At 47.9% G+C, this 24,034-nt stretch overlaps 1 protein-coding gene across 1 annotated transcript; it reads left to right on the top strand.

The window, feature by feature from the left end:
• The first annotated feature begins 2,360 nt into the window (after positions 1 to 2,360).
• On the top strand, positions 2,361 to 12,135 carry DMRTB1 (DMRT like family B with proline rich C-terminal 1). The gene is made up of 4 exons (XM_077149584.1): positions 2,361 to 3,036; positions 5,420 to 5,628; positions 8,806 to 8,995; positions 11,235 to 12,135. The coding sequence occupies exons 1-4, from the start codon at positions 2,391 to 2,393 to the stop codon at positions 11,297 to 11,299; spliced, it is 1,110 nt and encodes a 369-aa protein (XP_077005699.1). The 5' UTR covers positions 2,361 to 2,390; the 3' UTR covers positions 11,300 to 12,135.
• Positions 12,136 to 24,034: the final 11,899 nt, after the last annotated feature.

Below are 24,034 nucleotides of genomic sequence, written 5' to 3'. Positions count from 1 at the left end.
AAACAGACGAGGAACAAAGAAAAATAAGATAGCAACAGCCTTAATCCCCAGAAAGCTGACAAAAATCAAGAAAGGCCAGAGGAGTCAGCAATGCTGGGCACTGCGTTTCAGGGGAAGGACAGATCAATATATCTTCACTGGGTATGGCACAGCAGAGGAGGGTTTTGAGATAACAGAAATGCTAATGCAGGATTTCAAAGCATCTACTATGGTATGTGTAATGTAAATCCTCTCCCATCTCCTTTACAAAATCTTCATTAAAGTTTTCATGCTCACAATATATGTATGGGTTATAGCTGCTGGGGGAGGGATACTATAGACAAAAGAGCCCTTCCTTACTCCTACTGTGCTACCAGTAGGGAAACATTACAATGCATGCAATATTTAATGATTATAGATGATACCCATGTACACTGTGTAATACAAGGCTCTTTAAAATGAATGAATTAACAATACCAAAAGTACTCATATTAACTGATGTGAAGAGGAATTATATAGGAAACTTGGAAACTTTTTCCCAAGGGAAAAGGGAGCCATACCTGAAGTTGGGAGCCAGATATGATCACTACCCCAGACTCTCTAGCAAACCGGTGATTTCTCAGCAACTGTAATCTGTCCTTTTATAAATGACTGTCTGTAATTCAGATTTTCTTAAAACATAAATGTTTTAAGATTTAGGTGTGGAGAAGGAAGGGGTCTACTGTGTGCTTTCTGCTCCCATGTTTTTCTGACTTCCAGTTTTCCACTTTTACATCATGTTCCCATCTTTTAAATAACAACAAATGTATATATTAAAAACAAAAAGCAACATCTCATTTCATCATCAGCCTCAGTTATCAAACCAAATAAAACAAAACTATCAATTTTCCTGAATTTCCAGGAGTGAAATAAATAAAGCTCTGCTGGAATTTACCTACACAAATTGAGACTTTGGGGGGGAATAAAGAAATAATCTTTTTTCTTTTCTTAGATTTGTTTACAATATCAACCCTGGGGTTTCTGCATCTTATTATGTGACTACTGATTAAAAAGATATTATGTTGTTTATTAATGTTCTCAAAGCACTATGCCAATTCACATCAACTTGGGTGTATTTTGCCCCTAAAGCTATGAAGTAAATATGGAAGCATTTTGTAGTTAACAAGACTATAAAATATGTTAATTCAAATACTTTGCTTTAAATGGGATTTTTCTTTTTTTTGAACAGGATTTTTCTTTAAATCATTAATGAGAAAATGAAGAAAGCTTGGATAGTCGAGCATGAAATGTAAATGAGAGTAGTTATTTTTTAAAGTATCATCATCTGATATCACAATTTAAATTTGATATTGCACAAAATGATCTTATAATCTGCAGTATCATGAAACTATGCAGCTTATGCCCCAGATTTTTTGGTGGCAGTACTGAAGCCAAGATTTTAAGTAACATTTTCAAATGACTAGATCAGTGAAAAACTTAAGACATTCTGAACTGGGTGAAATAAAAAAAAAGTGCTTGCCTGCTTTTTACCTATGGGGCCATATATATATATAATATATGCATATATATATTAACCACAACTACCTCCTTAAATAATTATATGACTGACCCTGTCACCTAGGCACTGATGGCCCCTTTCTCTTGTTCTCTTTTTTAAACCTAAACAACAACAACAAAAGACCTCAGAGTGTCACTTTTCAGGTATCCTGAGATTTGGATTGGTTTACAGAGATCACTAAATTCAAGGCAAAACTAAACCAGGATTCAAGTTAGTAGAATATCCCGAGACTATATTACTTTAAGATGTCCTAAGAATGTTTTACTTTGGAAGGCATCAACACAGCAATATCCTACCTTCCAGAAATGCATCCCTGTACCAGCAAGACTCTTTTAAGAACTGGGAATTACCCTGGAGCAATCATCACACAGCACCGAGCTCTTGAGAATATTCTGGAAGCATCACACTGTGACCGGTTGCTTCTCTGCAGGGGAGAGAAATGAAATTCAGCAGAAGCAGCAGCTTTTGGGAGGTGATACACGGTTTTCCTGTGAGAATGCTTTTCTACTGGAATGGGTTTACAGAGCACTACATTCCTCTGGAGTTTTAAATCTGTGGACCGTTGAATATGACTCCGCCTTATTTGAAGTTGCAAAATACCTTCTATCTGGGGTGGCGGGAATCAGAACTTTGGAAAATTAAATGTCTGAGACTTCAGACAACCCAGATGGCGTGCATGCAATAGCATTCCATGAAAAACGTATTCAGCCCAACCTTTGCACCTAATTACCCAAGGCGCAGAGATTCAGGGACTCTCCAAATTTTGCATCCCCCCCAAAAGGGAGGGCAATTGCAAGGGTCTTGCTGCAGTTCCCGGGACGTACCACCAGCCGCTTTGTTACAAGTGTATCCAATGTCCCCAGCACCAAGGACTTCTGGGGCGCCGCTCATCCTTGCTCCACTCGCTCTGCAGCTACCGTCTGGGGAGGTTGTACAAGCAGACCCTACCAAGCAGGCCGACAAGATGCTGCGTACCCCGAAGTGCTCCCGATGCCGGAACCATGGCTTCCTGGTGCCGGTCAAGGGCCATGCAGGCAAATGCCGCTGGAAGCAGTGCCTTTGCGAGAAGTGCTATCTGATCACCGAGCGCCAGAAGATAATGGCGGCGCAGAAGGTGCTCAAGAAGGAGACGTCTGAGGAGGAGCAGATAGCCCTGGGCGCGCAGGGGCCGGAGCTTGCCTCCAGGGCCATGGTCGCCGTCCCCGGATCAAGCCTCTGCCCGCTGCCACCGCCCTCCGCTGCGAGAAATGCAGAGCCCGGCCCTCCGGCCGCCCGCTTCCTTGAAAGGCCCCCGCCGGGCCCGAGCCCAGGCCCCAGCGCCTTCCAGCCGGTTCTGGGAGGCCGCGGCCACGTGAGGCCGAATGAAGGAGTCGGGGCGGCGATGCAGGGTTCTGTGGGACCCCAGTTCGAAGCGGAGGCCGCGGGCAGGGGATACCCTGGTCAACTGGAGATGCCAAGGCTGCTGAGGCCCGTTTCCAGCCCACCATTCGCCGATTTCGGTAAGATTCCCAGGCCCCGTGCAGGCATGCCCCACCGCCAGTTCCTTTCCAGGCTGTAGTTTCCCTGCTCCGGGAGCTCCCAGGCCCGCCCGGAACCGCCAATGTAGGCAGTTGGGGGGGGAAAGTGGGGAAAAGAGGTAGCCTTTGCTTTGACAAATCTTTCTCTGAACAGGGCTTGGGTTGGTGCCTTTTTGCAAAAAGAAAAAAAGAGAAAGGAATGAGTGGTCCACAGGACTTTTAACGTTTAGCGACAGTTTTTGCCTTTCCATCTTGCAAGAAAAAAATGGCTACCACGCCAGCTTAGCTGTGACTCCTCGGTGGGGACGTCCTGTGGAGACCAGTCCGACTGCGCTTGCGCACCTCTTCCCGCCTTTTTCTTGGACTGGCTGCTCCTCCCCCAGAGCGTTTCAGCCGGTGGGCAGGCTCAATTCTGGCTGCTCCTGCGCAACCTTTTGTAGTTTGGAGACTCTGCCCTGAAGATCTGTCCTTAGCAGGGCCCTGGTATAACGCACCTGCACCTGCGCACCCCTTGCTGCTCTTTTCTAGGCCTTGCGAGTCCTTCCACCCCGCCTATTACTCTGTGGGTGGACCTGCGCCTGCGCACCCACCCCTCCTACTGGTGGGCTGAGGTTCCTCCCAGAAGACTGCCCGACAAAAAAAAAAAGCATTCTGGCCTGATGCGCCTGCGCACCCATTCCCTCCATTTTCTTGGGCGGGAGTGAGAAAAGGTTTTACCCGCGGCCCCCTACATCCACTGGAGAGGAGCAGTTGGTTTACTGAGAAGTTACTGTCTTTAATTTTTTTGTCCCTCACCCTTGCATAAATTACATTATTACTGATATCTTACAGCATTCAGTATTAAAGTATAATTTCAAGTCACTTATAGATTTGAGGCTTTCAGAACAGGTTCTTTTTTTAAAAATATTTTGATTGATAAACAACATACAAACATAAGCATTCTTAACATACAAACATTCCATACACCTACAGTCAATGGCTCACAATATCATCACATAGTTGTATATTCAACACCATGATCATTTCTTAAAATATTTGCATCACTCTGGAAAAAGAAAGAAAAAACTCATACATACCATACCCCTTACCCCTCCCTCTCGCTGACTGCTAGTATTTCCATCTATTCAATTTATTTTAACATTTGTTCCCCCTATTATTTTTAATCCATTATTTCTTACTCATCTGTCCATACCATAGATACAAGGAGTGTCAGACACAAGATTTTCACAATCACACAGTCACACTGTGAAAGCTATATCATTATACAATCATCTTCAAGAAACATGGCTACTGGAACACAGCTCTATAGTTTCAGGTACTTCCCTCCAGCCTCTTTAATACACCTTGAACCAAAAAGGTGATATCTGCCTAATGCATAAGAATAACCTCCAGGATAACCTCTCGATTCTGATATCTCTCAGCCACTGACACTTTATTTTGTCTCATTTCTCTGTCCCTTTTGGTCGAGAAGGTTTTCTCAATCCCTTGATGCTGAGTCCCAGCTCATTCTTGGATTTCAGAACTGGTTCTTTTTAGTGTGGATATGTTTTCTCGGTATCTTACCTATAGCAACATGGTTGAAAAGCACAGGTCTGAGTCCAGAGGCTGGGGTGGGGGGTGGTTGGAGAGGAAGGCTGCTCAACTTTGAGCAGACTGCTTCTTTCTATGCCATTCTCTCCTCTCTGTATCTCCCTACTGAGACTGGTCTGGATACTCTTTGAAGGCCATTTCTGTCTTCTGGGGCATTCTAGGAAAATCGAGGTTTCCCAAGAAACCAGCTGTCTGATGGGGAAGATAGACCTGAAACAGCAGTTATAGGAGAAGGCTGCCTTCCCAGGGTCACAGTCTCAACAGACACTAATGATGAAGAAAGAAGCAACATTCTCTGCACTCAAGGATCTTGTAGTCCTAGTGGGAGGGACAGCATGTAATCAAAGAATCATGCAAATAAATGCATGAAGCTATAATAACTGATGATTTAACTGAGGTCTGAAGGAAGAATAGGACTTGATGAGCACACAAGGAGGCAAAGTGGAGCTACGGTATAAGGCCTTCCAAGCCCAGGGAACAGCATCTGCAAAGGCCTTGCGATGAATGAGGTTACAGTTTATGATACGGCTGGAGTGGAGGCAGGAACCAGACCCCATGGTGCTGCACAGACTGTGCTAAGAACTTTTTCTAAGAGTGGTTGGACATAGTTGTGGAGTTTTAAGAGGAGCAAGGTTCATAGACGTAATGGATTTGGGAGTTCTTTGCAAATGCATATGAATGTTTATTACACTGCTATCCTTGGTTGGACAGTAATGTGATGCTCTTTTCCCCAGCTCTGTATTTCTAATGCTTCCCTATTGCTTGCCTTCTTCAGGCCACCCTCTGAATGTCTCTCCTGATGGTGTGGTAGGGCCTGGGTATCTGAGAGAGAGAGAACCTTCCAAGCTGTATCCCAGTTGCTCCAGCATGCACTCCTACCACCCATTCCCACCGGGTTACCAGGATGCATCCCCAGCCCCAGGGACACCCCTGCAACGGGGCTTCCGGCATGTGTCCTGCAGTCAGCAGCCTGAAGGAAGCTTGGTGAGTTCCCATCCCTGCCTCTTTTCCAGGCTCCTCCTTATCCCAATCGCCCTTAGTAGCTTTATGGATCCTCAAGCCCAGGAAGCCAGTTGTCAAAAATGGTGTGCCCACTCTGTGCCAGGCCCCCTGTTATGGTAGAAGGGACACAGTACACTTAACATGTAGACAAATCCAACAGTACTCAGCCTGGGCTGTGGCATGTACTTTAGTTATGCGCTACAGTTTCTGAGAGCTCAGGTTACCACCGGCCTCTACTCTTCCGATACTAGAAGAGCCTTTTATTCTGCTGGAGACCACCAGAGAGGGAGTGTCAGTTTCCCAGGGCCACAGAATTTAGGGCAGAGTCACAACCAACAACCAGACCCAGGTCCCCTACTCTCTTGAGACTGCAGAGGGCTTTCAGGAGCTTAGTCGTGAAAAATGCGGAAAGCTTCCCCAGAGCACCTGTCACCTTAGGAGCCATCTGTTCAAAGAATGACTGGAATTTAATCTTTTCATAGGATTAATAGTTAACCTAACTGGTGTACTCTTCAAGCCTGGAGATTTAAATACTGAGTATGTAGAAGTCAGGCCACCTCAGTTGTGTGGGACACAAGGTAGGGTGACCGAGAATTGTGGTCTTGGTTCCCAGTCATTCCAGGTTGATGAAAAGCCCTCTTCCTCTAGGCTACCCCTGAAGGCTGCCAGAGCTATAGGACAGTGAGAGGTCCTGATAAAAAGCCCTGACTTTTGGCCCCATAAGGCTGGACCGAGGGGGGTGTGAGGGTGAGCCTGGCTCAGAGACCACACAAGGAAACCACCATTACCTTTTCTCCCTCCCCCAGAGCTAAAGCTCACATCTGCAGAGATGTGTCCCTTGGGTGGACGGTGGAAACAGCAGTCTTCTTTGGTTTAATGTTATATGGAAAGTGACTAGGAAGGAAGATGAGAACTTGACATTTTCATAATGAGAGTCATTGGTCAGTTCTATGGGCAGGCCGGGCACACAGGGCTCTGGGTCCCCGCTTTTGCGTCAGCCCCAGCAACAACTCTTCTGTCTGTTTTAGATATTGCAAAGTTTGTGTGTGTGTGTGTGTGTGTGTGTGTGTGTGTGTGTGTGTGTGTGTTTAAATCATTTTCTTTTGGTTCAAGGGAAAAGAGTTTGAAAACTACCGGTCTTTGATTATTTCCAGAGTGACCCTTACATGCACTTTCAAGTTACATATCATTACCCCATTCTAGATAATCAAGGAAATCGATTTAGAAGTTAAGTGAATTGTCCCAAGTCACAGACCTGGTGAGGGATGGACTGGGTGGGATCAGTCGATTGCCTTGACTCTAGAACCCAAGTGCTTTATGCCGTCCCACATATGTCTCTTGCACAGAGATAGAAAAGACCTGGCCTGTGGCTCTCACCATCACCAGCCTTGCCCTGCCTAAAACCTACTGCCTTTCTCCCCCAGATCACCCCCCTGCAGCCCAGGGTGAGCAAGACGTCTTTAGCCTCCACACAAAGAGAGGGGCTCCGGCCAAGGCAAGCACACACCGTCTGCTCACACAGAAGCCTGGAGCCTGGCGTCCAGGGCAGGGCTCTGATTGATGGGCCCGCCAGACTGCCTTTGTTAAGAGTGTGATTTCAGTCGGTTTATCTGGGCCCGAGCTGCCACCACAAGCCCCAGGCAGGAGCTGTGATCCAGGGAGAGACTTGGCTGAGCAGCTTGGAATGAAAGCTCTAATAATCCCCCCTCCAGTCCCCTTCACGTCTGGACAGAGGATCGGGCATTTGTCAGGCTGTTTCAAACCTGAGAGCCTATGAATTACTTCTGCCCTTGTCCTCCTGCCCCCCTGCGCAGGCTCTGGGGTACACCTCAGAGACACCTTCCCGCTTCCTAGTCCTTTCCCTGTCCCACCTCCTGCTCCTTTGCTTCCTCTGTTCTCTGCACTAAAAAGCAAAGGCCCCGAAGCTGGGAGAGACCTAGGATCCAGTCCTAGCCCTGCCACTTACTAGCCATGCGGCCCTCTGGGGATCTCAAGCAGGTTCTCAGTCTGTAAAGTGGGAGAAAGAGTATCTATCTCCTAGGGCTTCTGGGTATATGAAGTAAGGCGTAATGCACGTAAAGTACCCAGCACAAGGTTTGGCACGTGGTTGGTACTTAAAAGTGGGCTTTCTTCCCTTCCTTGTGGTTGAATAACATTAGGAAATGGTTAATCTAAGGAGGTTTCCATCAACTGCCCAGAACTTCGACACAGTCAACGTGTGACTGTTCAATGTGGGGAGAGTAGTCAGGGTCTCTCAAACTCACCCGACGGAAAACAACTTTTCCCAGCACGTAGAACAGACTCTGGGAAGTGCTGCCCTGAAGTATCTGGGCGGTGAAGTAAATAATAGGTAATACACCTAAAATCCCTTGTTGTTATTATTATTATTTCTTTACTACATTCACCTCTTGCTCAGGTAGGTGCTGACCTGTGCAATCGTCATCCCTCCAAATCCTCTCATTTCAGCCTTAGGGTCCTCTGGTGTGGGGCCTGCCTCCATTTACTGGAGGAGGAGCAGAACCCACTTTCCTGGGGTCCCCCACGCCCCTCCCCTCAGTACCTGCTGCACTAGGTTGCTGATTTCTTTGCCAGCCACATGAGCATAAAACCCCCAAATGCCACCCCCCAACGCTCCAGGTTAAGTCCAGCATGTTCCAGATAAAGCGTCCAGAAGTTATGGAGATGCACGTGGGCCCTTCCCCAGTGCACAGTGGTCAGTGTGTGGACTGCAGAGTCAGACAGACGCAGAATCCAGTTCTGCCCCAGCCATTTACCAGCTCTGTGGCCTTGGGTCTGTCACAGGATCTCATTGAGCCTGTTTTTTCACCAGTCCAGGGACAACAGCAATAGAACCTACCTCCTAGGGTTGACAGGACTGAATGAGGAAATGGATCTAAATATGATCAGTGCTCAGCACATATAGGAGGGCTCTGTCGGTGCTACTGTTGGGCTGTCGCCCAGGCTGCTCTGAGATGTGCCCGCGTTCCTTCCTGCCTTCAGTTATTTGGCGAGTGTTTGTTGAACACCCTGTTCCAGGTGTCCTGTATCTAGGCGTTTTGGACTTAGGTGAATCTGTTCTTTGAGAGGCCTCCATTCAGGGGATGAAAAGAGATGTGTTTGATGAGCCTATCTGGCTTCTTTGCTGCATATACCTTACAGGTGCCAGAACCAGTGGGAAACTTCCAGCCAAGCTACTATCCTCCACCACCACCACCACCGCAACCTCAGTTCCTCCCACCAGGCTTTCTCTCTGCGCTCCACTTCCTCCCACCACCTCCGCCGCCACCACCACCACCACTGTCATCTTTCTCACTGACCGTCCTGTCTGACGCAGACAAGGAAACCACTGGTAAGTGGGAAGAGGCAGGAAGGCTTCCTGGAGGAGGAGGGACCTAATCTGAAGAGGGTGTGGAGAGAAGGGAGAGGGAGAACAGAATTTAAAATGTGCCGGGCCCTGAGCTGAGCTGTCTTCTTACACCCCTCCCCCAACCTCCACAAGCAAGAATTCTCAGGGAAGGAAATCCTGAGGAGCTTCTGAGAGGTTCTCAGAGATGTAAATTGCAAAGCTGGAATGTGAACAGAGTTCTCTGTCTGACTCCAAGTCCAATGCTAATGCCCTCCCCTTAGCAAAAAGTACCCATGGGCAGAGGTGTGTTTGACAGGCCAGAGGTGCCAGGCTTCTCTGCTTAGGGAAACAGGAGGTGCTGAGCCTCAAGCAGCAGTTGGAGCCAGTGGGGCTGCCAGGACTGGTTCCTCTGCAGTGGGTTGCTCTGGAGAGAGCAGAAGACTGGCCACTAGAGACCCCACCCCTCACAGCCTTGCCTCTGGGGTTCTGGGTGACGTTGGGTACACACACCTTTTGTGTAGGGCTCCTTCTCATTTACAAAATGGGCCCGTCACAGGGTTACTGTGAAGGTATGGTTGACATTTTTGGATGTGAAAATGCTTTGGGTGTTCTTTTTACGTGCCCCTGCAGCTTTAAAAGTTGTAAGATTTTGTCCAATCTTCCCTTGGATTTGGAAAGGGCTGGCAAACTCGATGCGGTCCAGAAGATACTTTTCTGAATGGCTAAGATCAGCGGCTGCTGCCTAGCCCAAAAGAGGGGGCCCGAGGCCTTTTCCTCCCTACTCAGCAAGCAATGCAGCTTAAATGGGTAGGGTGTGGAGTCCACCTACTACACAGAACCTTTGAGAACTGGCTGTAAGGCTTTGCCTCTCTAAGAGGCAGGTGGTGCAGGGATGCCATCCCTATTTTACGATGAAGTAATGGGGCTTTCACTCCAAGAGGCAAAGCTACAAATCTCACTTGTAATGTGGAGCTCTTGCTGCCACCTCTAGGCAATCCTCCTTCTGGTCAGCATCCTTCCCTAGGTCATTTCCAGGACCTGCATGGTGGCCTCTACTCTCCCTGGGGGGCAGCTAGGAGGACCTCAGGTCCGCCCCCAGGTCTTGTGATCAGCACACAGATTGGGGACTGCCCCTGGCAGGTGCTGCTGTGGGGACTAAGGTTCTCTCTTTCTCCCAGCCCTGTGTGCTGACAGGTAGGGCCAGGCTGGAGAACCAGCAACATCGATCCCACTTCCCAGAGAGGAAGCAAACCTGGAAGCACAGCACGTGTAGGTTGTTTTTCTCGCTGCCAAGAAGTAACTGCAAAGCAGTGGAGTTTTCTGGCCACGGCGTTGGGAGTAGGCAGGACCTTTGGGTGGCAGAGGGCCAAGGGCAGGCTGGTACAAATTAAATGGACACCCCTGGAGGGATTCCCACTCCTGCAGGTTGGGAGTAGGTCTCACATCAGGGCTGCAACTACAACTGCAAAAAAATAAAATAAAATAAATAAGGAGGTAAATTTCATTCCTCTATCTATAGTTAACGGAGCAATGGCCTTGCTTTGAGGAAGGGAAGAGTTAAACTCGTACCCAAGGAACAGCCAAGTGGCTAGAGATAATCATGGGCCTCTCTGATTTTACAAATCTCTTTCACAACTGTTGGAACAATCTTATGGTCTGAGTTGGGTGTTAACCCTCTTTCCTGGAAGCCTGTGGGGCACTGACCACATGGAATGCGCCATGGTATGGTGTGGCCTGATGTGTGCTGGGCCCCGTCCCGGGCAGCTCAGTCTGAGTCCTGGCTCTAGTACTTACCAACCATGTGGCCTTGAGCAAATTCACTCCCTCCTTGGTGCCTCAGTTTCAACATCTGCAAAATTGGACTAATAATGGACCCTCACCTCAGGGAGTTATCCTGAGGGTTGACCGAGCAGAACCTGGAACGATGGTGGTGTTAGTGAAAGTTAGCTATCGTTTCTTAATTCACCTAATCCCCGTGCTGCCTTTGCAAGGAAGCTGGGGCTCAGAGACCAGAGTGGCTTGTGTCATGCTCCCCAGCTTGTGAAGAGCAGAGCTGGAGTTTGGAGTTTTCTGCGTCATGTGGCCAGGGCTAGAACCCCAGGCTCCTGGTCCCTAGCGAATTGAAGGTAAGCTGACTCTGTAGGGGCTGAGAATGATGAGAATGCCTTATAGAATACTCGTATCTGACGATAGCCATTTTTCCCTCTTTCTAAATCTCGCTCCTCTTCTTTGCCCTTCACAGATGACCAGAATGCTGCGGTGCCATGTGAGCCCAGCCAGCCCCCCTCCCAGGAGCAGACCAACTAAGTCTCGGGCCCTGTGGGGCCAACACAGTGGGGCCTCGGGGATGTGACAGGAATCTCCTGTCTGTGTTCAGTGACGTGTAGGGAGGAAAGATAGTGATAGTGTAAGATTGCAGTAATTTCCATTTTAAGATACGAGGAAGGAGGGTGATTTCTAAGGTTCTCCCAATCCTGCGATAGGAGATTGAAGCGAAGCCTAAAAGAAGATGTTACCAGGGGTCGGGGGGCCTGGTGGAAGCTCACGTTTAGGAATGAATTTAACTGTCCCTGAGTTTTGTGCTGTCGTTTATCGGCCAAACCACCAGAGATGGTCTGATTTCCTCAGGCCCCGCTGCAGGACAGGCCACGCCATCTGATTCAGCCTTCTGCTGCCGTTACCTAGTCCCCCGCTGGGGGCGCCACTACCATCAAGCTTCCAGCCCATCCAAGGGTGGATGGAGCGAGCAGCCAGGACCAGAGACGCTGACAGCAGGTTCTGCAGCGTCCTTCCTTGCTGCTCTGTACCCAGCGGTCAGCCTGGCCACTGCCCCTCGCCACCCCCTCTGAGGAGTTTTACTAGTGAGCATTCTGACCCCTGGGGCTGCTTCCCTTCTCCATAAAGTTTTAGCATTTACAGGCATCATTTCTAGTTTAAAAAAACCTATTAAAGTTCAGCTATTTGATGTTTTTATAGCGATTACCAACTTAGAAAAGTAGGCCGTTCATAAGCACTGCTGCAGTTCCCAAATAATGGAACCGTTTTTCTGAACGGTGGATGACATCAGCATTCCTCCCCTGGGGACAGTTGGTCGCTGAAATAAAATAAGCAATGGAAATCTTTGTGGAAGGTTTATTCTCTTTGAATCCTTGCAGGAGGCAGTGCTGGGCAGGAACCTGGGTAGGGAATCGGGGCGGGGGGCCTGCATTGCTGGCCTGTGACCTCCCTCTATTATACACTTGCCTTGGCTAGCCTCATCCTTTTTTGGGCACTCCCATCCTTTTCCTTTGTTCCTTTCCCTAGAGGGACCTTTCACGGTCCCTGCAGAAGGACATGGCTGAAAAAAACACAGGTTGATCTCATTCTGCTGTTTTAAGGTCCTAGAGCTCTCTCTTCCTCCGGCTTCATTCGCTCCTTTATTTTAAACAATATCCTGCATCTCTGCTGGATTCAGAGCCATCAGCTCCGTCCACAGGGACCATGGAGTCTAGTGGGAGATACAGACAATAGTCCAATGGGAACTGTACTAGGACCAAAACAGGTAGAGGGGTTAAGGGGGTAGTCAGAGAAGGCCTCCTGGAGGAGGTGAGGCTTTACCTGTATCTTAAAGGGCAGGAATGAGTTTGGTAAAAAAGAGAGGTGGGCATTCCTGGGGTCGGGGGGGCAAGAGTGTAGGGGACCTGGAGTGAAGGATTCTAGGGTGAGGGGCGGCATCCTGTCCTCTGTCCAGGGGAGGGCAGTGGGGTTAACAGACTGACCTGCTTCCTGTCTTACCTGTGGGCACAAGCATCCAAGCATCCTCCTGGAACAGGTCGCAGGGGATCACTGAGAAGGGATATCCTAACTTCTCTCCACATTAGTGCAGGGTCTGAGCCAACTCTGTAGAAAAGCATGGGAGCGGGCACTGTTGGGAATTTTTCAGTTACTGCTTTCAGCAGGGCAAAGCCAGGCACAACTCAGCCTGAGACCTATAGGTTAGCAATGGCTTTAGTCTGGAACTGATAAGGTGGTGATTTGGGACTAGCCTGTGAGGCTGAAGCTATCATTTGCTCCAGTGGTGGTCCTGGCTCTTGGGTCCATCCACAGTGCTGCAGGAGCCCCAGGAGGGTGGGAGCAGACTTGGCTTCTGGGTCCATCTTGATTTCACCTGCCCTTGGTGGACCCCTGACTGCTTGTTAATATGGTGAGGCAGGGCTGGGCCAGTGACCCTACCTTTTCATCACTTAAGTCTTAGCTTGTATATTTTGAAACATTTTCCAACCAAGTTACATAACTGATAAAGCTGTATTCCCATTTCTGATCAATAAACAGACAAGTGTGACACAATCCTTGTGATAACAGTGATGCCACACCATTCCAGACCAAGGCAAGAAAATGGGATGTTTAGTTAGCCTGTGGAGTGTGATTTGGGAGGCTTTGACCTGCTTTAGAAGAGCAGTATTCAGTGGCAGAGGTCCACAGTACTGTAAGATGGGAAGGACTTCTCCATTTTCATATAGGCCTGTGATCTGAGGAGTCTCGGGACTGGCCAGCATCTTTCTTGGGGCCTTAGAGGTGCCCACTGGGGTGAAAAGAGTTTGACCCCGGGGCTACCCTGGCTGCTGATTTTTAGGGTGGGAATCTTGCCCCTAGCCTGTCCTTCTGTGGGTTCTTACTGTGACTGCCCAGTGGGACCAGTATAGCCTTCCTCCTCATTCCTGAACACCCTGCTTCTCCAGACCTCCACTAGCTGTAGCATGGAAAGACCAGATCTGCCCATGTCACTGCCCTGCTCACGGGCCTTGCATGGCTCCCCACTGCTCTCAGAATGCAGCTTCAGGGAGAACCAGCCTTGCCAGCCTCCTCCCTCACTGGCCCAGCTCAGGGCCTGCAGGGGATGAAATCAGCCAGGTCCAGGCTGGAAAGCAGAGAGACTGATAACGTGGGTCAGCAATATTCCTCGTATGAACGAAGCTTAGTTATAAGCCCGGAGAATGTTCTGGAAGGCAGCGGACCGGCTTTCCCCAGCCGAGTGCACTGGCAAAATCCTACCAGGAGAGGGCGCGCCGGCAGCAGCTGTGGGCAGGGCCTATGGAGACAGGCCCGCCGCGGGGGGGGGGGCGGGGGGGCGGGGCCTGTTGCCTAGCTACGGCTCCCGCGGGGGCGCGCGCTCCTGCACGCTCCAGTCTCAGCCTGCCAGGGAAAGTAACAGGATGTCTTTCTCCGTAGTTCGGCTGGAAACGCTCCCCGGCCGCGGAGACCTGGGCTGCTCTTGGGAAATCAAAATTATGAACCTTTAGGCTGGCCAGTCCGTTCGTCAGCTTCTCAGCAAATCACCTCTGCACAGCCCTGCCTCTGAAATAGATGTCCTCCTGACTTCTTCAGGCACAACTATCATTCCCAACGTCGCCCTCGGTGTCTCAGAGTGACTTTCGCCTGCTTTCTCCCCTTTCTGCGCTTTTGCACAGGCTTGGTCTCTGCCTGGACTCCTCTTCTTCCAGTTTCACTAGACACCATCTCCTACTTACTCTCTAAGACTCAGCTCAGGAACTTCGAGACCGTAAGTTCCTCAATGTGGAACAGGGCGCTCCATAGAGTCTGCCCCGGCGCTTTGCTTACCTCTGTCACACCGTAGGTCCCAGTGATGAGATGTCTCTCCCACAAGGCTGTGAGCTCCCTGGAGGCAGGGTCTGTGACCCAAATGGGGAGCTTGGCACAGGGTAGTCCAGTAGTTATCCAATGCCTGGTGCTCATGAATTTCAGGCCATCTTGTGGATTTCGGATGAGAGGGTTGCGGCTCCCTGCCTTTAGCTCCTCCTGCAGTATCTTTTGCCTCCCAGTTTTGCCCAGTCTGCTGGGACTCTACATGGGGGTGTGGGGATGGGGCAGAGGGAGAGAGAATCAGCCTTCACGGAAACTGTTTGACGAGCCTTGCACTCCTTCCCACATTTATCTTCACAACAGCGCCCCCAAACCCCCCCACATTAGAGGTGCCTTATCATCCTTATGTTATGAAGGAAAGTGAGGCACAGAGAGGGGAAATTATCTGCTCAAAGTCACACAGCTTGCATGTGACAGATCCCTAGGTTCAGTGTGATGCAGGGCATACAGAGGTCCGCATTTATCCCTGGGCCCCAGTTAAAGAGTTTTTAATATCCAGTTAGCCAAGTTACCCTTTTGAGATTTTTTTTTTTTAACTCTCTTCTAGTTTGCAAGCTGCTGGACTGCAATATACCTGAAACTGAACAGCTTGTAAAAAGGGGAATTTATTAAGTTGCAGGTTTACAGTTCTAAGGCCATGAAAATGTCCAAATTAAGACAAGGCTATAAAAATGTCCAAATCAAGGCATCCATGGAAAGACACCTAGGTTCAAAGAAGGCTGATGATGTTCAGGGTTTCTTTCACCGCTGGAAAGGCACATGGAGAATCCTGGCTTTCTCTCCGGGCTTTTTGTTTCATGAAGCTTCCCCAGGGGCATTTTCCTTCTTCTTCTCTAAAGGTCTCTGGCTGCCTGGGCTCTAAAGCTTTTTCCAAAATGGTTCCCTCTTAAAGGGTTCCAGTAAGCAACACTGCCTTGAATGGGTAGAGACCCATCTCCATGGAAACCATTTAATTAAAAGTCACCACCCACAATTGGGTGGGTCATATCTCTGTGGAAACAATCCAAAAGCTCCCACCCAGCAATATCGAATGAGGATTAAAGGACATGGCTTTTCTGGGGTACACGACAGATTCAAACCAGCACAAACTCTCAGTTACTCTATCTCAGGCATCTGCTCAGATACTCTAGAATGAGCCATGCATTCCTCTCTTTGGCCAGGCTGGGTCTTTGGGCGCACCCGTCCTCCTCGCCTCTTCCCTGCCCTGTACTCTTGAACACATGGTGTAACCTCTCTACCCTCTTTGCCTTCTGACAACATTGGTTTGGGGTATGCTGAGGATGCAGGGAGCTCTTTTGTGAAATACCAGTGCCACTTCTTGGTGGCACAGTAAATGATGCCTGTGTCATCAGGTGATGGAAGGCAGCTTCCTCTTTGAGAGTTGGTCAGGAGGCTAAGAAATGCAAAGACCCATGGCATGACCCTTTACTTCTTGGTGCTTCCCACCTGTCAGGCCCTGTGCTTGAATTCCATGAATTCTCTATCTGAATTCTATGAATTCCGTCTTTGAATCTCCATGTGATCTCTTGAGGCAGACTCCATCACATCCCCATCTCACAGATGGGAAGCCTTACAGAGGCTTGGAGAGGTTAGGTTCTTACTTTTGCTCATACTCTCCATAAGAGGCACAGCTAGGACCCCAAGTTCCTAACCACTGTGCTCTCCTGCCTCTCAGTGAGGAGTGGTGGTGAGTAAGGGGGACGTACCCCCCAGCAGGCCCCCCAGCCCAGCTGTATCTCAGTGGGTGTGGATAGGCCCAATACAAAAACACCCTAGCTCAGATCTTACAAAAGGAATGAAATCTTTTTTTAATGTTGTTAATTTCCAAACCCTTACTTTAGTTTTGTTTTTAAAATGAGGAACAAAGAAACATGAAATCATTTTTTTAAGTGAATGAATAATATATTAAAATTGAAGTCTAAACCCTTTCATCAATATTAATGGTTTTAGATCCAATGTGATCTAATAAACAGCTGTTGATTTGTATTAGGATTTTTTTTTTCTGTTCATTCCTTCATCTTTCTTCAGGCTTTTTGTTTTTGTTTAAAAATAATTAACTGCAAATATAATTAATGCATGAAAATGGTAAACAATTCAGGATCGTAAGTCAAGAAAAAAACGTCCTTTTTATCCATCCCTGTTCCTCATTCTTGTTTTTCTCCCTGGAGATGCCCCCTCTTTTTTGTGGCTCCTTCCAGAGATGATTGGTGCATATACCAGCCTTTTTTAAATTAAATTTTACTTTTGAGATAATTATAGATTCACATGAAATTGTAAGAAATAATACAGAGAAATCCCATATTCCCCTTACCCAGTTTCCCCTGATGGTAACATTACATTTGGCAAAATATAGCACAATATAATACAATACCACAGTCAGTACGTTGACATTGATATAATCCACTGAACTTATTCAGATTCAGTTTTACGTTTTCTACTTAAGTCCGTGATCCATTTTAAGTTAATTTTTGTATAAGGCATGATGTTTAGGTTGAGAATCTTTTTTTTTTTTTTGCCCGGGGATGTCCAATTCTCCAGCACCATATATTGCAAAGGCAATCCCTTTTCCACTGAATTATTCGTGCACCTTTGTTAAAAAAATCAATTGAGCATATTTGCGTGGGTCTATTTCAGGGTTTTCTGTTTTGTTCCATTGATCTGTTTTTTAAAACACACAAACAGTAGCATGTGATTCACGCTGTTCTGCACATTTCTCTTTTGATTAACACCAGATCAGGATTTCTGAGTCTTTGTGTGTTATGGGCCCCTTTGTCACTCTGGTGAAGTCTGTGACCCCTTTTGAGAGTAATTATTTAAATGGATAAAAAAAAACATCAGGTTACAGAGGAAACCAATTACTCTGAATGCACTTCTCAAAATAAAGAAATATGCAGTGTTACTAATTATATGTGCTTCTTCATTTATACGTTAAATAACAAGATCTATCAGTGGGCTTAATTGCTACTAATAGTTTCAAAGTAGTGATGTACTTGATATCTTGAGATACCTACAAATGTAAAATGATATGAAAATATCTGTGATTTCTATCAATGACCAAGTCACTTCTAATTCTAAAGAGGCCTATGTTCATAATGGAAGGAAATGCTGAATTAGAGGTCAGTGAAAATTAAGATGTAATTTTTCCCCATCCAAGTTCACAGACCCCGTAATTCTCTCCAGGACTCCAGTTAAAAATCTCTGCATTAGAGTTTGGAATTCCGCCTGTCTTCCTCATCCTTCACAGCAGCTGTGTAATATTTCATTGAATGGACATACTTGAATTTATTTAACCAGTCTCCTTCTAAGACACATTTAAATTATTTACAATCCTTTGCTATTGCGACTAACTTAATTTGGGAAAGATTTATCCTGCTAAGGTTATCTTCTCAGACAGGGCCACCACACTAACCCTAAGGTCTCTAAGGGACCCTTAGGCCAGTGACACATACTCGGCCAGTCTTGGCAAACAGGAGGGTGCAGCCCCACCTCCGCCCTCCTTGTGGGACTGTCCACTTTTCACCCTGTGACCTGCTTTTCCACTGTTCCCAAACCCAGGACTGGGGATTCCACACCAGCTCTGGCAAGTGAGTGGGTAGGCGGGCTGGAGAGGGTTCCCCAAGCTGCACAGCATCCTGTAAGCAGATGTAAAACTTCTCTGTGCCTTTGTACTACATTTTATTAACAGCAGATCGCAAGATGCTAACATTTTATCATGTCATCCCTTGCATTTGAGCTAGCACAGGCATTGGCCTGTCAGTAATTTGCTGCTGGGTGGTGTCTTTTCTTCATCTTTTTTCTTTTTTTAAATTGGAATCAGAAAAGCTCTTTCTTTCTCTCTTTCTTTCCTTTCCTCCTCCCCCTTCCTCCCCCTCCCTCTCTCTCTCTCTCTGTTTCTTTCTCTTTTGTAGCAGTTGCAGTCCATATGGGCTTGGCTGTTTGTCCACATTCATGGGCAATTAATTTCCAACTCTAATCCACTTACCTAGCAAACACTGAGTTACCTCCCAATATTGTTAGCCATTTGCTGGAACAGTTACCCCCAACCCTGGTTTTGAAACCCTGGACATTTCAGTTGTTGGTCTAATTAAGTCAACCGCTTGAACATCTGGCTTCTTTTTTTTTTTCAAAGAGTTAATTTTTTACTACCATGGTATATTCACATCAGTTGAGGGGTGATGTCAGCCACCACTTTCAGCATCGAAAGTGGCCCATGTATATCCACAGAGTCCATAAGTATTTATGGAACTCCTACAATGTGCCAGCCCTTGTGCTGGACCCTTTAAATGCTACGGGTACCTCCTCCACTCATCCAGGTGTGAGCATCCAAATACCCACATCTGAGCATTGCCCTACATAAAACCTTTCCCTGGGCAAAGCCCTGGCTCCCCAGGCTGGCCTGTAAGACCTTTTTGCCACCCAAAGCAAGGTCTTCTCCTACCACTTTCTGTCTGGCGCACTGTGATTTCCTGAAACGTCTCCATGCCTCTCTGCACGTGCCCTACCCCGTGCTAGGCCATTCTTCTCACCTCGAGATTCATCAACACCTCCAGAGAACCTGTTCTGAGCCTCCCCAGGAAGTCCAGCCTTGCTCTCCTTTGCCACCAGGCATGACCTGCACCTTGCTTTCCTCCGGCCTCTGATTTCCTCTTATCCTCAACCCTCTGATGTCCTGCTAGTACCAGCCATTGGTCAAACCCAATGGAAGCCAGAGAACAAAGGAGCTTACATAAACCCCATCCTATGGAACAGACCCCCTATCTCATGAAATGCTATTTCCCAGCTGGTGCTGTAACTGAGCCTCTAGTAGGCCACTCCACCATTCCCTCAAGCTAGCTTCTATGTGCAAGCTCAAATTACCACTCTTCTCTCACTATGAAATGAGTTTCTTGCTTGGAGGGGATACAGTGTCATACCATGGCGATGGATAAGACATTCCATACCAGATAGTGGTACTGGTAGAGAAGGAAATCTCTACCCAGAATTCTATTTCTATGAGGTTTAATTGCTGCACCACACATGATGGAAGACATCCAATGTAATCAGCTTGTCGCCATTTTGGTTGCATGGGAAATGGTGCCATTTGGGCACCATTGGGCAGCATTGGCCTCTGCTATTGGCAGGCTGGACACTGAATAGTAGCAGTAGCCAGACAAGCCTTGGTGACGGGAAGTCCATGTTGTTGAGCCTATGAAAAGACTCTATCCTTGCTGTCATGACCACTTGCTCATGAGCACATTGAGCAAAGACAGAACTAGCTGGGGGAAGAGGCTGACTGTCGTCCACAGGATAGGTCATCCTGTTCACCTAATGACTGAGGGTGTCTTCCATAGTGGTCACCCTCTGATGGGCATTTATGTGGGACCTGAATATCTTCATATGTTGTGCTGATTTTGAGAGGTCCCACCACATACCTACTGCCTTGTCACCATTTTTCCAATCTCATCCTTTCAAGTGCCTGACTCATAGCCCCTGCCCATGAATCGGTGTAAAGTCATACTTTAGGCCATCTCTCGTCCACCGAAGTGGCCAATTACCGAGGTACTAATTGGAAGTTCTGCCCAGAGAAGGATTTCTTTTTACCACTACCTTCAGGCAGCCCCCAAGTGGCCCTGTAATGCAGCCTGCATCCATTTCTGCCTAGTGCGAGGATACCATGCACACTCATTTGTAAACATGACCCCTCATGATTTCCTTCTGTTCACCAGTCATTAGAATCTCCCAAAGGAGATGGCAGTGTAGAAAGCACGGTTTTCATGAGGGTCTATGCCAGCTGCCCATATAATGTACTTGTGCATCCTTGACATGCTCCAGCCCCATTTTGTTCATACGTTTTCATTGAATGCTGGAGTGTTGCTGCTCAAGCTCATCTTTGTGATTTGCAGGAGCAAAGAAAAGCCAGTGTGTTAGTTTTCTATTGCTGCATGATGAATTACTACAAACTTAGCACTTTTAAACCACACTCATTTGCCATCTCACAGTTTTCTTTAGGTCAGAAGTCTGGGCACCACGTATCTGGGTTCTCTGCTAAGTGTTTCACCAGGTTGAAATCAAAGTATCGGCCAATGCTGCATTCTCATATGAGATTCAGTGTCCTCTTCCATGTTCATTGTGGATGTTGGCAGAATTTAGTTTCTTGCAGCTGTAGGACTGAGGCTACCATTGTCTTGCTGACTATTGTTTGGGGGGTCACTCTCAGCTCCCAGAAGCCAGCCTCTGTTTCTACCCATGTGGCCTTCTCACATCTGGCCGCTTACCTCTTCAAAGCCATCAGGGTGGACAGGCCACCGTGGCTCAGCAGGCAGAGCTTTCACCTGCCATGCCGGAGGCCTTGGGTTCGATTCCCAGTGCCTGCCCATGTGCAAATAAATAAAATCAAAGTAAAAAAAAAAGCCATCAGGATAATCTCTCTCCAGTCTGCTGTGATGAAGTCTTATATGACATAATGTAATCATGGCAGCAGCTACTCCATCATATTTACATGCATGGGGAGGGGGATATATAGGACGTGTACACAGAGAGTGGAAGTCTTGGGGCCATCTTAGAATTCTGCCTACCACACCTAGTTTATAATGGGTACTTGTGTCATACTGCTGCATCCCAGCAAGACACTGAGAGCATACTTCAACTAAGATAATCTAAAAGGGGTTAATAAAGGAACTATTAAAAAGATGTGTTAGGGAGTAGGGAAACCACAAGGGATGGTGTAGTACCAGGAAAATCTTCGGAACCATCCCTAGACCTGAAGGGGTGAGGTTCTGGAGCACTTACTGGAACTTTTGCTGGAAGGAAAGAATCACGTAGGGAAGTTTGCTGCTAGAGGATCAGTGACCTCCCACGAAGGGGTGTCCTGCAGGAAGGGAGCTGGGAGAATCAACTCACTAACCTCCCTCTGCTCCCAGCCTACAACCTCCTGCTGGGCTCCTCAGTGACTGAATCTAACCAGAAACCCAGGCACTGGACAGGGGAGAAGGAAGGAGGTGGGTTGGGACTGGGGGTGGACAGGCGACAGGAAGATATCCAGCCAGCAGCTCAGGTCACTCAGCCATTTATTGTTCCAAGGCCAGGGGGTTTCGTTCTTCCATCAGGCCCAGTAGGCTGACTGAACGTCATTTCCAATAAAAGGGAACTGTTAATAGAAGAAGTAGAAAAGAGCATGCTGGACCCCCACACCCTGGAAATCAGAACTCTGATTCTATGGAGCATGCCATAGAGACCCCTCTCTCAATCTGCCCCAGACCCTCCAGGTCCCGTGGGATGTGCTGGGTCATAAGACCTGAGTGGCAGATCAGCTTGTACCAGAGCCTGCACCAAATGCAGAGCCCTCTCTTACTCTGGGCCCATCAAATCCTGGAAGCCTTACCAGCTACCCAGTAAATGGTCCGAGCTGTGCTCCAGGTGTGGTGTATGCAGCCACCAAAATCCAAAGAGACCCCTTATGCACAGGGCTCTTATTTAATGGTAGGTGATGCAAGGTGCAGCCACGTGTATTTTGTTTTTGAGGAGATATTCCAAACTCTACCTTCTCCTGCTCTCTAGTCTCTTACTGGGTCTCCACAGGGATCAGCTCTGCGGCACAGGGCAAGGCACAGAAAGACAGAGGATGGATCTGTGTGTGTGTGTGTGTGTGTGTGTGTGTGTGTGTGTGTGTGTGTGATGTAAAGGGAGCATAACCAGCCCCACATCTCAAACTTGACATGGCAAATGAGAGCTCTCAATTTTATCAGCTCCTGCCCACTCCCTCCACCATCCCCTCTGCAGGGATGATGGGCAGCATCCTTCTGACTGGTCTCTTTGTGTCTGCTCTCCTCCCCTCCCCATCACCCATGCTCCATAAACAGCTAGAGTGATCCTTAATAAAATCCGAATCAAATCAGATCACTCCACTGCCCCAAATCCTCCACCATCTCCCCATTGTTCTTTGAATAAAAATTCCAACCTGTTGGCTCGGTGTCTGAGATTCTGACTCTCGCGGTCCCCACCCATCTCTCTCACTGACTTCGGGAATGCAGAGTGGGTTAATCATAAAGCTTGCTTAGTACAGGAGACACACCTGTCATTGGCCCGTACATGGCCCACTTTCACTTGTTTGTTTTTAATGAAGTAAGAAGTACCCCCAAATCCATTGCTCCAGAGAAAGCCAGGCTCTTGACAGATTTCTGCATACAGACACCTGGTCCCCAATTCTGACCCTTCCTTCTTCACCCGCAGTCACCGTCACCAGGTGCCTCGTGCGTTTACGTCCCGTTCATCACATCTGTATGGATTCCTAAAAAGTTTTTTTTTTTTTTTTTTAAAAAAGATGTTTTAGGCTGTAGTTTGGGGGCATTTCCCAGCTAATATTTTGCTAATACTCATCCAGTCGTGGGCTGTCCATTTATTTTACCTGCTGTGTAACATTCCTGTGTGACATCCCAGGACTGGCACGCCTGCCTGTCCTGAGTGCTGGGGTGTGTGGGCCTGGCGGTGGGGAGCGGCCCTGCTATGGGCATCACTGACATGCCCTGCTGGCCCACCTATCCCCTCACCTTCTCCCACTCTCCCTCTCACCCCCCACCCCGGCTCCTGCCAGTCACACAGGCCTTTTTTCTGTTGCTCACACACTCCTAGCTCACCTCATCTTAGGGCCTTTGCACCTACTTTTTCCTCTTGCAGGAATGCTTTTGCTTGGCTGGTTCTTCTTTGTTATTCCAGTTTCAGCTCAATGTCACCTTCTCGAGACACTTGCCCTGACCCCCCACCCCGGCTCTGCTGCCCTCACTTCCCAGGAACTGTCCCCTTGAGCCTGTTGTATGGGGGAAGGGTTGGGGGGGGATGCTGTGGTGTGTATGGCTGGGGTATGGGGGCAGGGACATGGGGTGAGAGAAGGCCCAGATGGGGAGGGGGGCAAATGTCAAATGTCATGCCAAGAAGGCCTAGGTGGGATCAGGTTAAGATTGGTGCCCCAAAGGAAGCTTACTGCAATCCCAGGAGGGGCAGGTACTGTATATGCATGAAAATTTATCCATCTGGAAAGAGTGATTTGTCTCAGATTGACGCCTTTACATAGTTTCTCAATTTACAGGGCATTATTCATTACTTTATTTTGGAAAATGAAGCTCTGGTTGAGGAAGACCTGTTAGACTGAAACCACCTCAGCTGCTTTGGAAACTTCTGAGAGTTACCTGTGAAGATCAGTAGAAAAGAGGATATGAAGTACTTTATTAGCGATAGAGTCACCATTCTGACCTTCAGGATGGCTGCTCTTTCCAGAATCATGGAGGACTGCTGATCAGCCGGTCTGGGAGGACCTTTGGAGCTCAATGGGCCCATCCCCTTTGTTCTTCACAAGGGGATACTGAGGCCCGAGGAAGTAGAGTGGCTTCTCAAGGTGACATCTGAGCAACAGCCAGGCTGCCTAGAACT

This window comes from Tamandua tetradactyla, chromosome 2 (genome assembly GCF_023851605.1).
Source record: "Tamandua tetradactyla isolate mTamTet1 chromosome 2, mTamTet1.pri, whole genome shotgun sequence".
NCBI lineage: Eukaryota > Metazoa > Chordata > Mammalia > Pilosa > Myrmecophagidae > Tamandua > Tamandua tetradactyla.
The sequence above is the reverse complement of the archived record's forward strand: the minus strand, read 5'-3'. Positions and strand labels throughout refer to the sequence as shown.

Excerpts from the sequence above, each read along its gene's own strand:
- DMRTB1 (XM_077149584.1), top strand. The coding sequence starts at position 2,391 with ATGTCCCCAGCACCAAGGACTTCTGGGGCGCCGCTCATCCTTGCTCCA. Across the intron at positions 3,037-5,419 it reads CCCACCATTCGCCGATTTCG|GCCACCCTCTGAATGTCTCT; the intron begins GTAAGATTCCCA and ends TGCCTTCTTCAG. Across the intron at positions 5,629-8,805 it reads AGCAGCCTGAAGGAAGCTTG|GTGCCAGAACCAGTGGGAAA; the intron begins GTGAGTTCCCAT and ends TATACCTTACAG.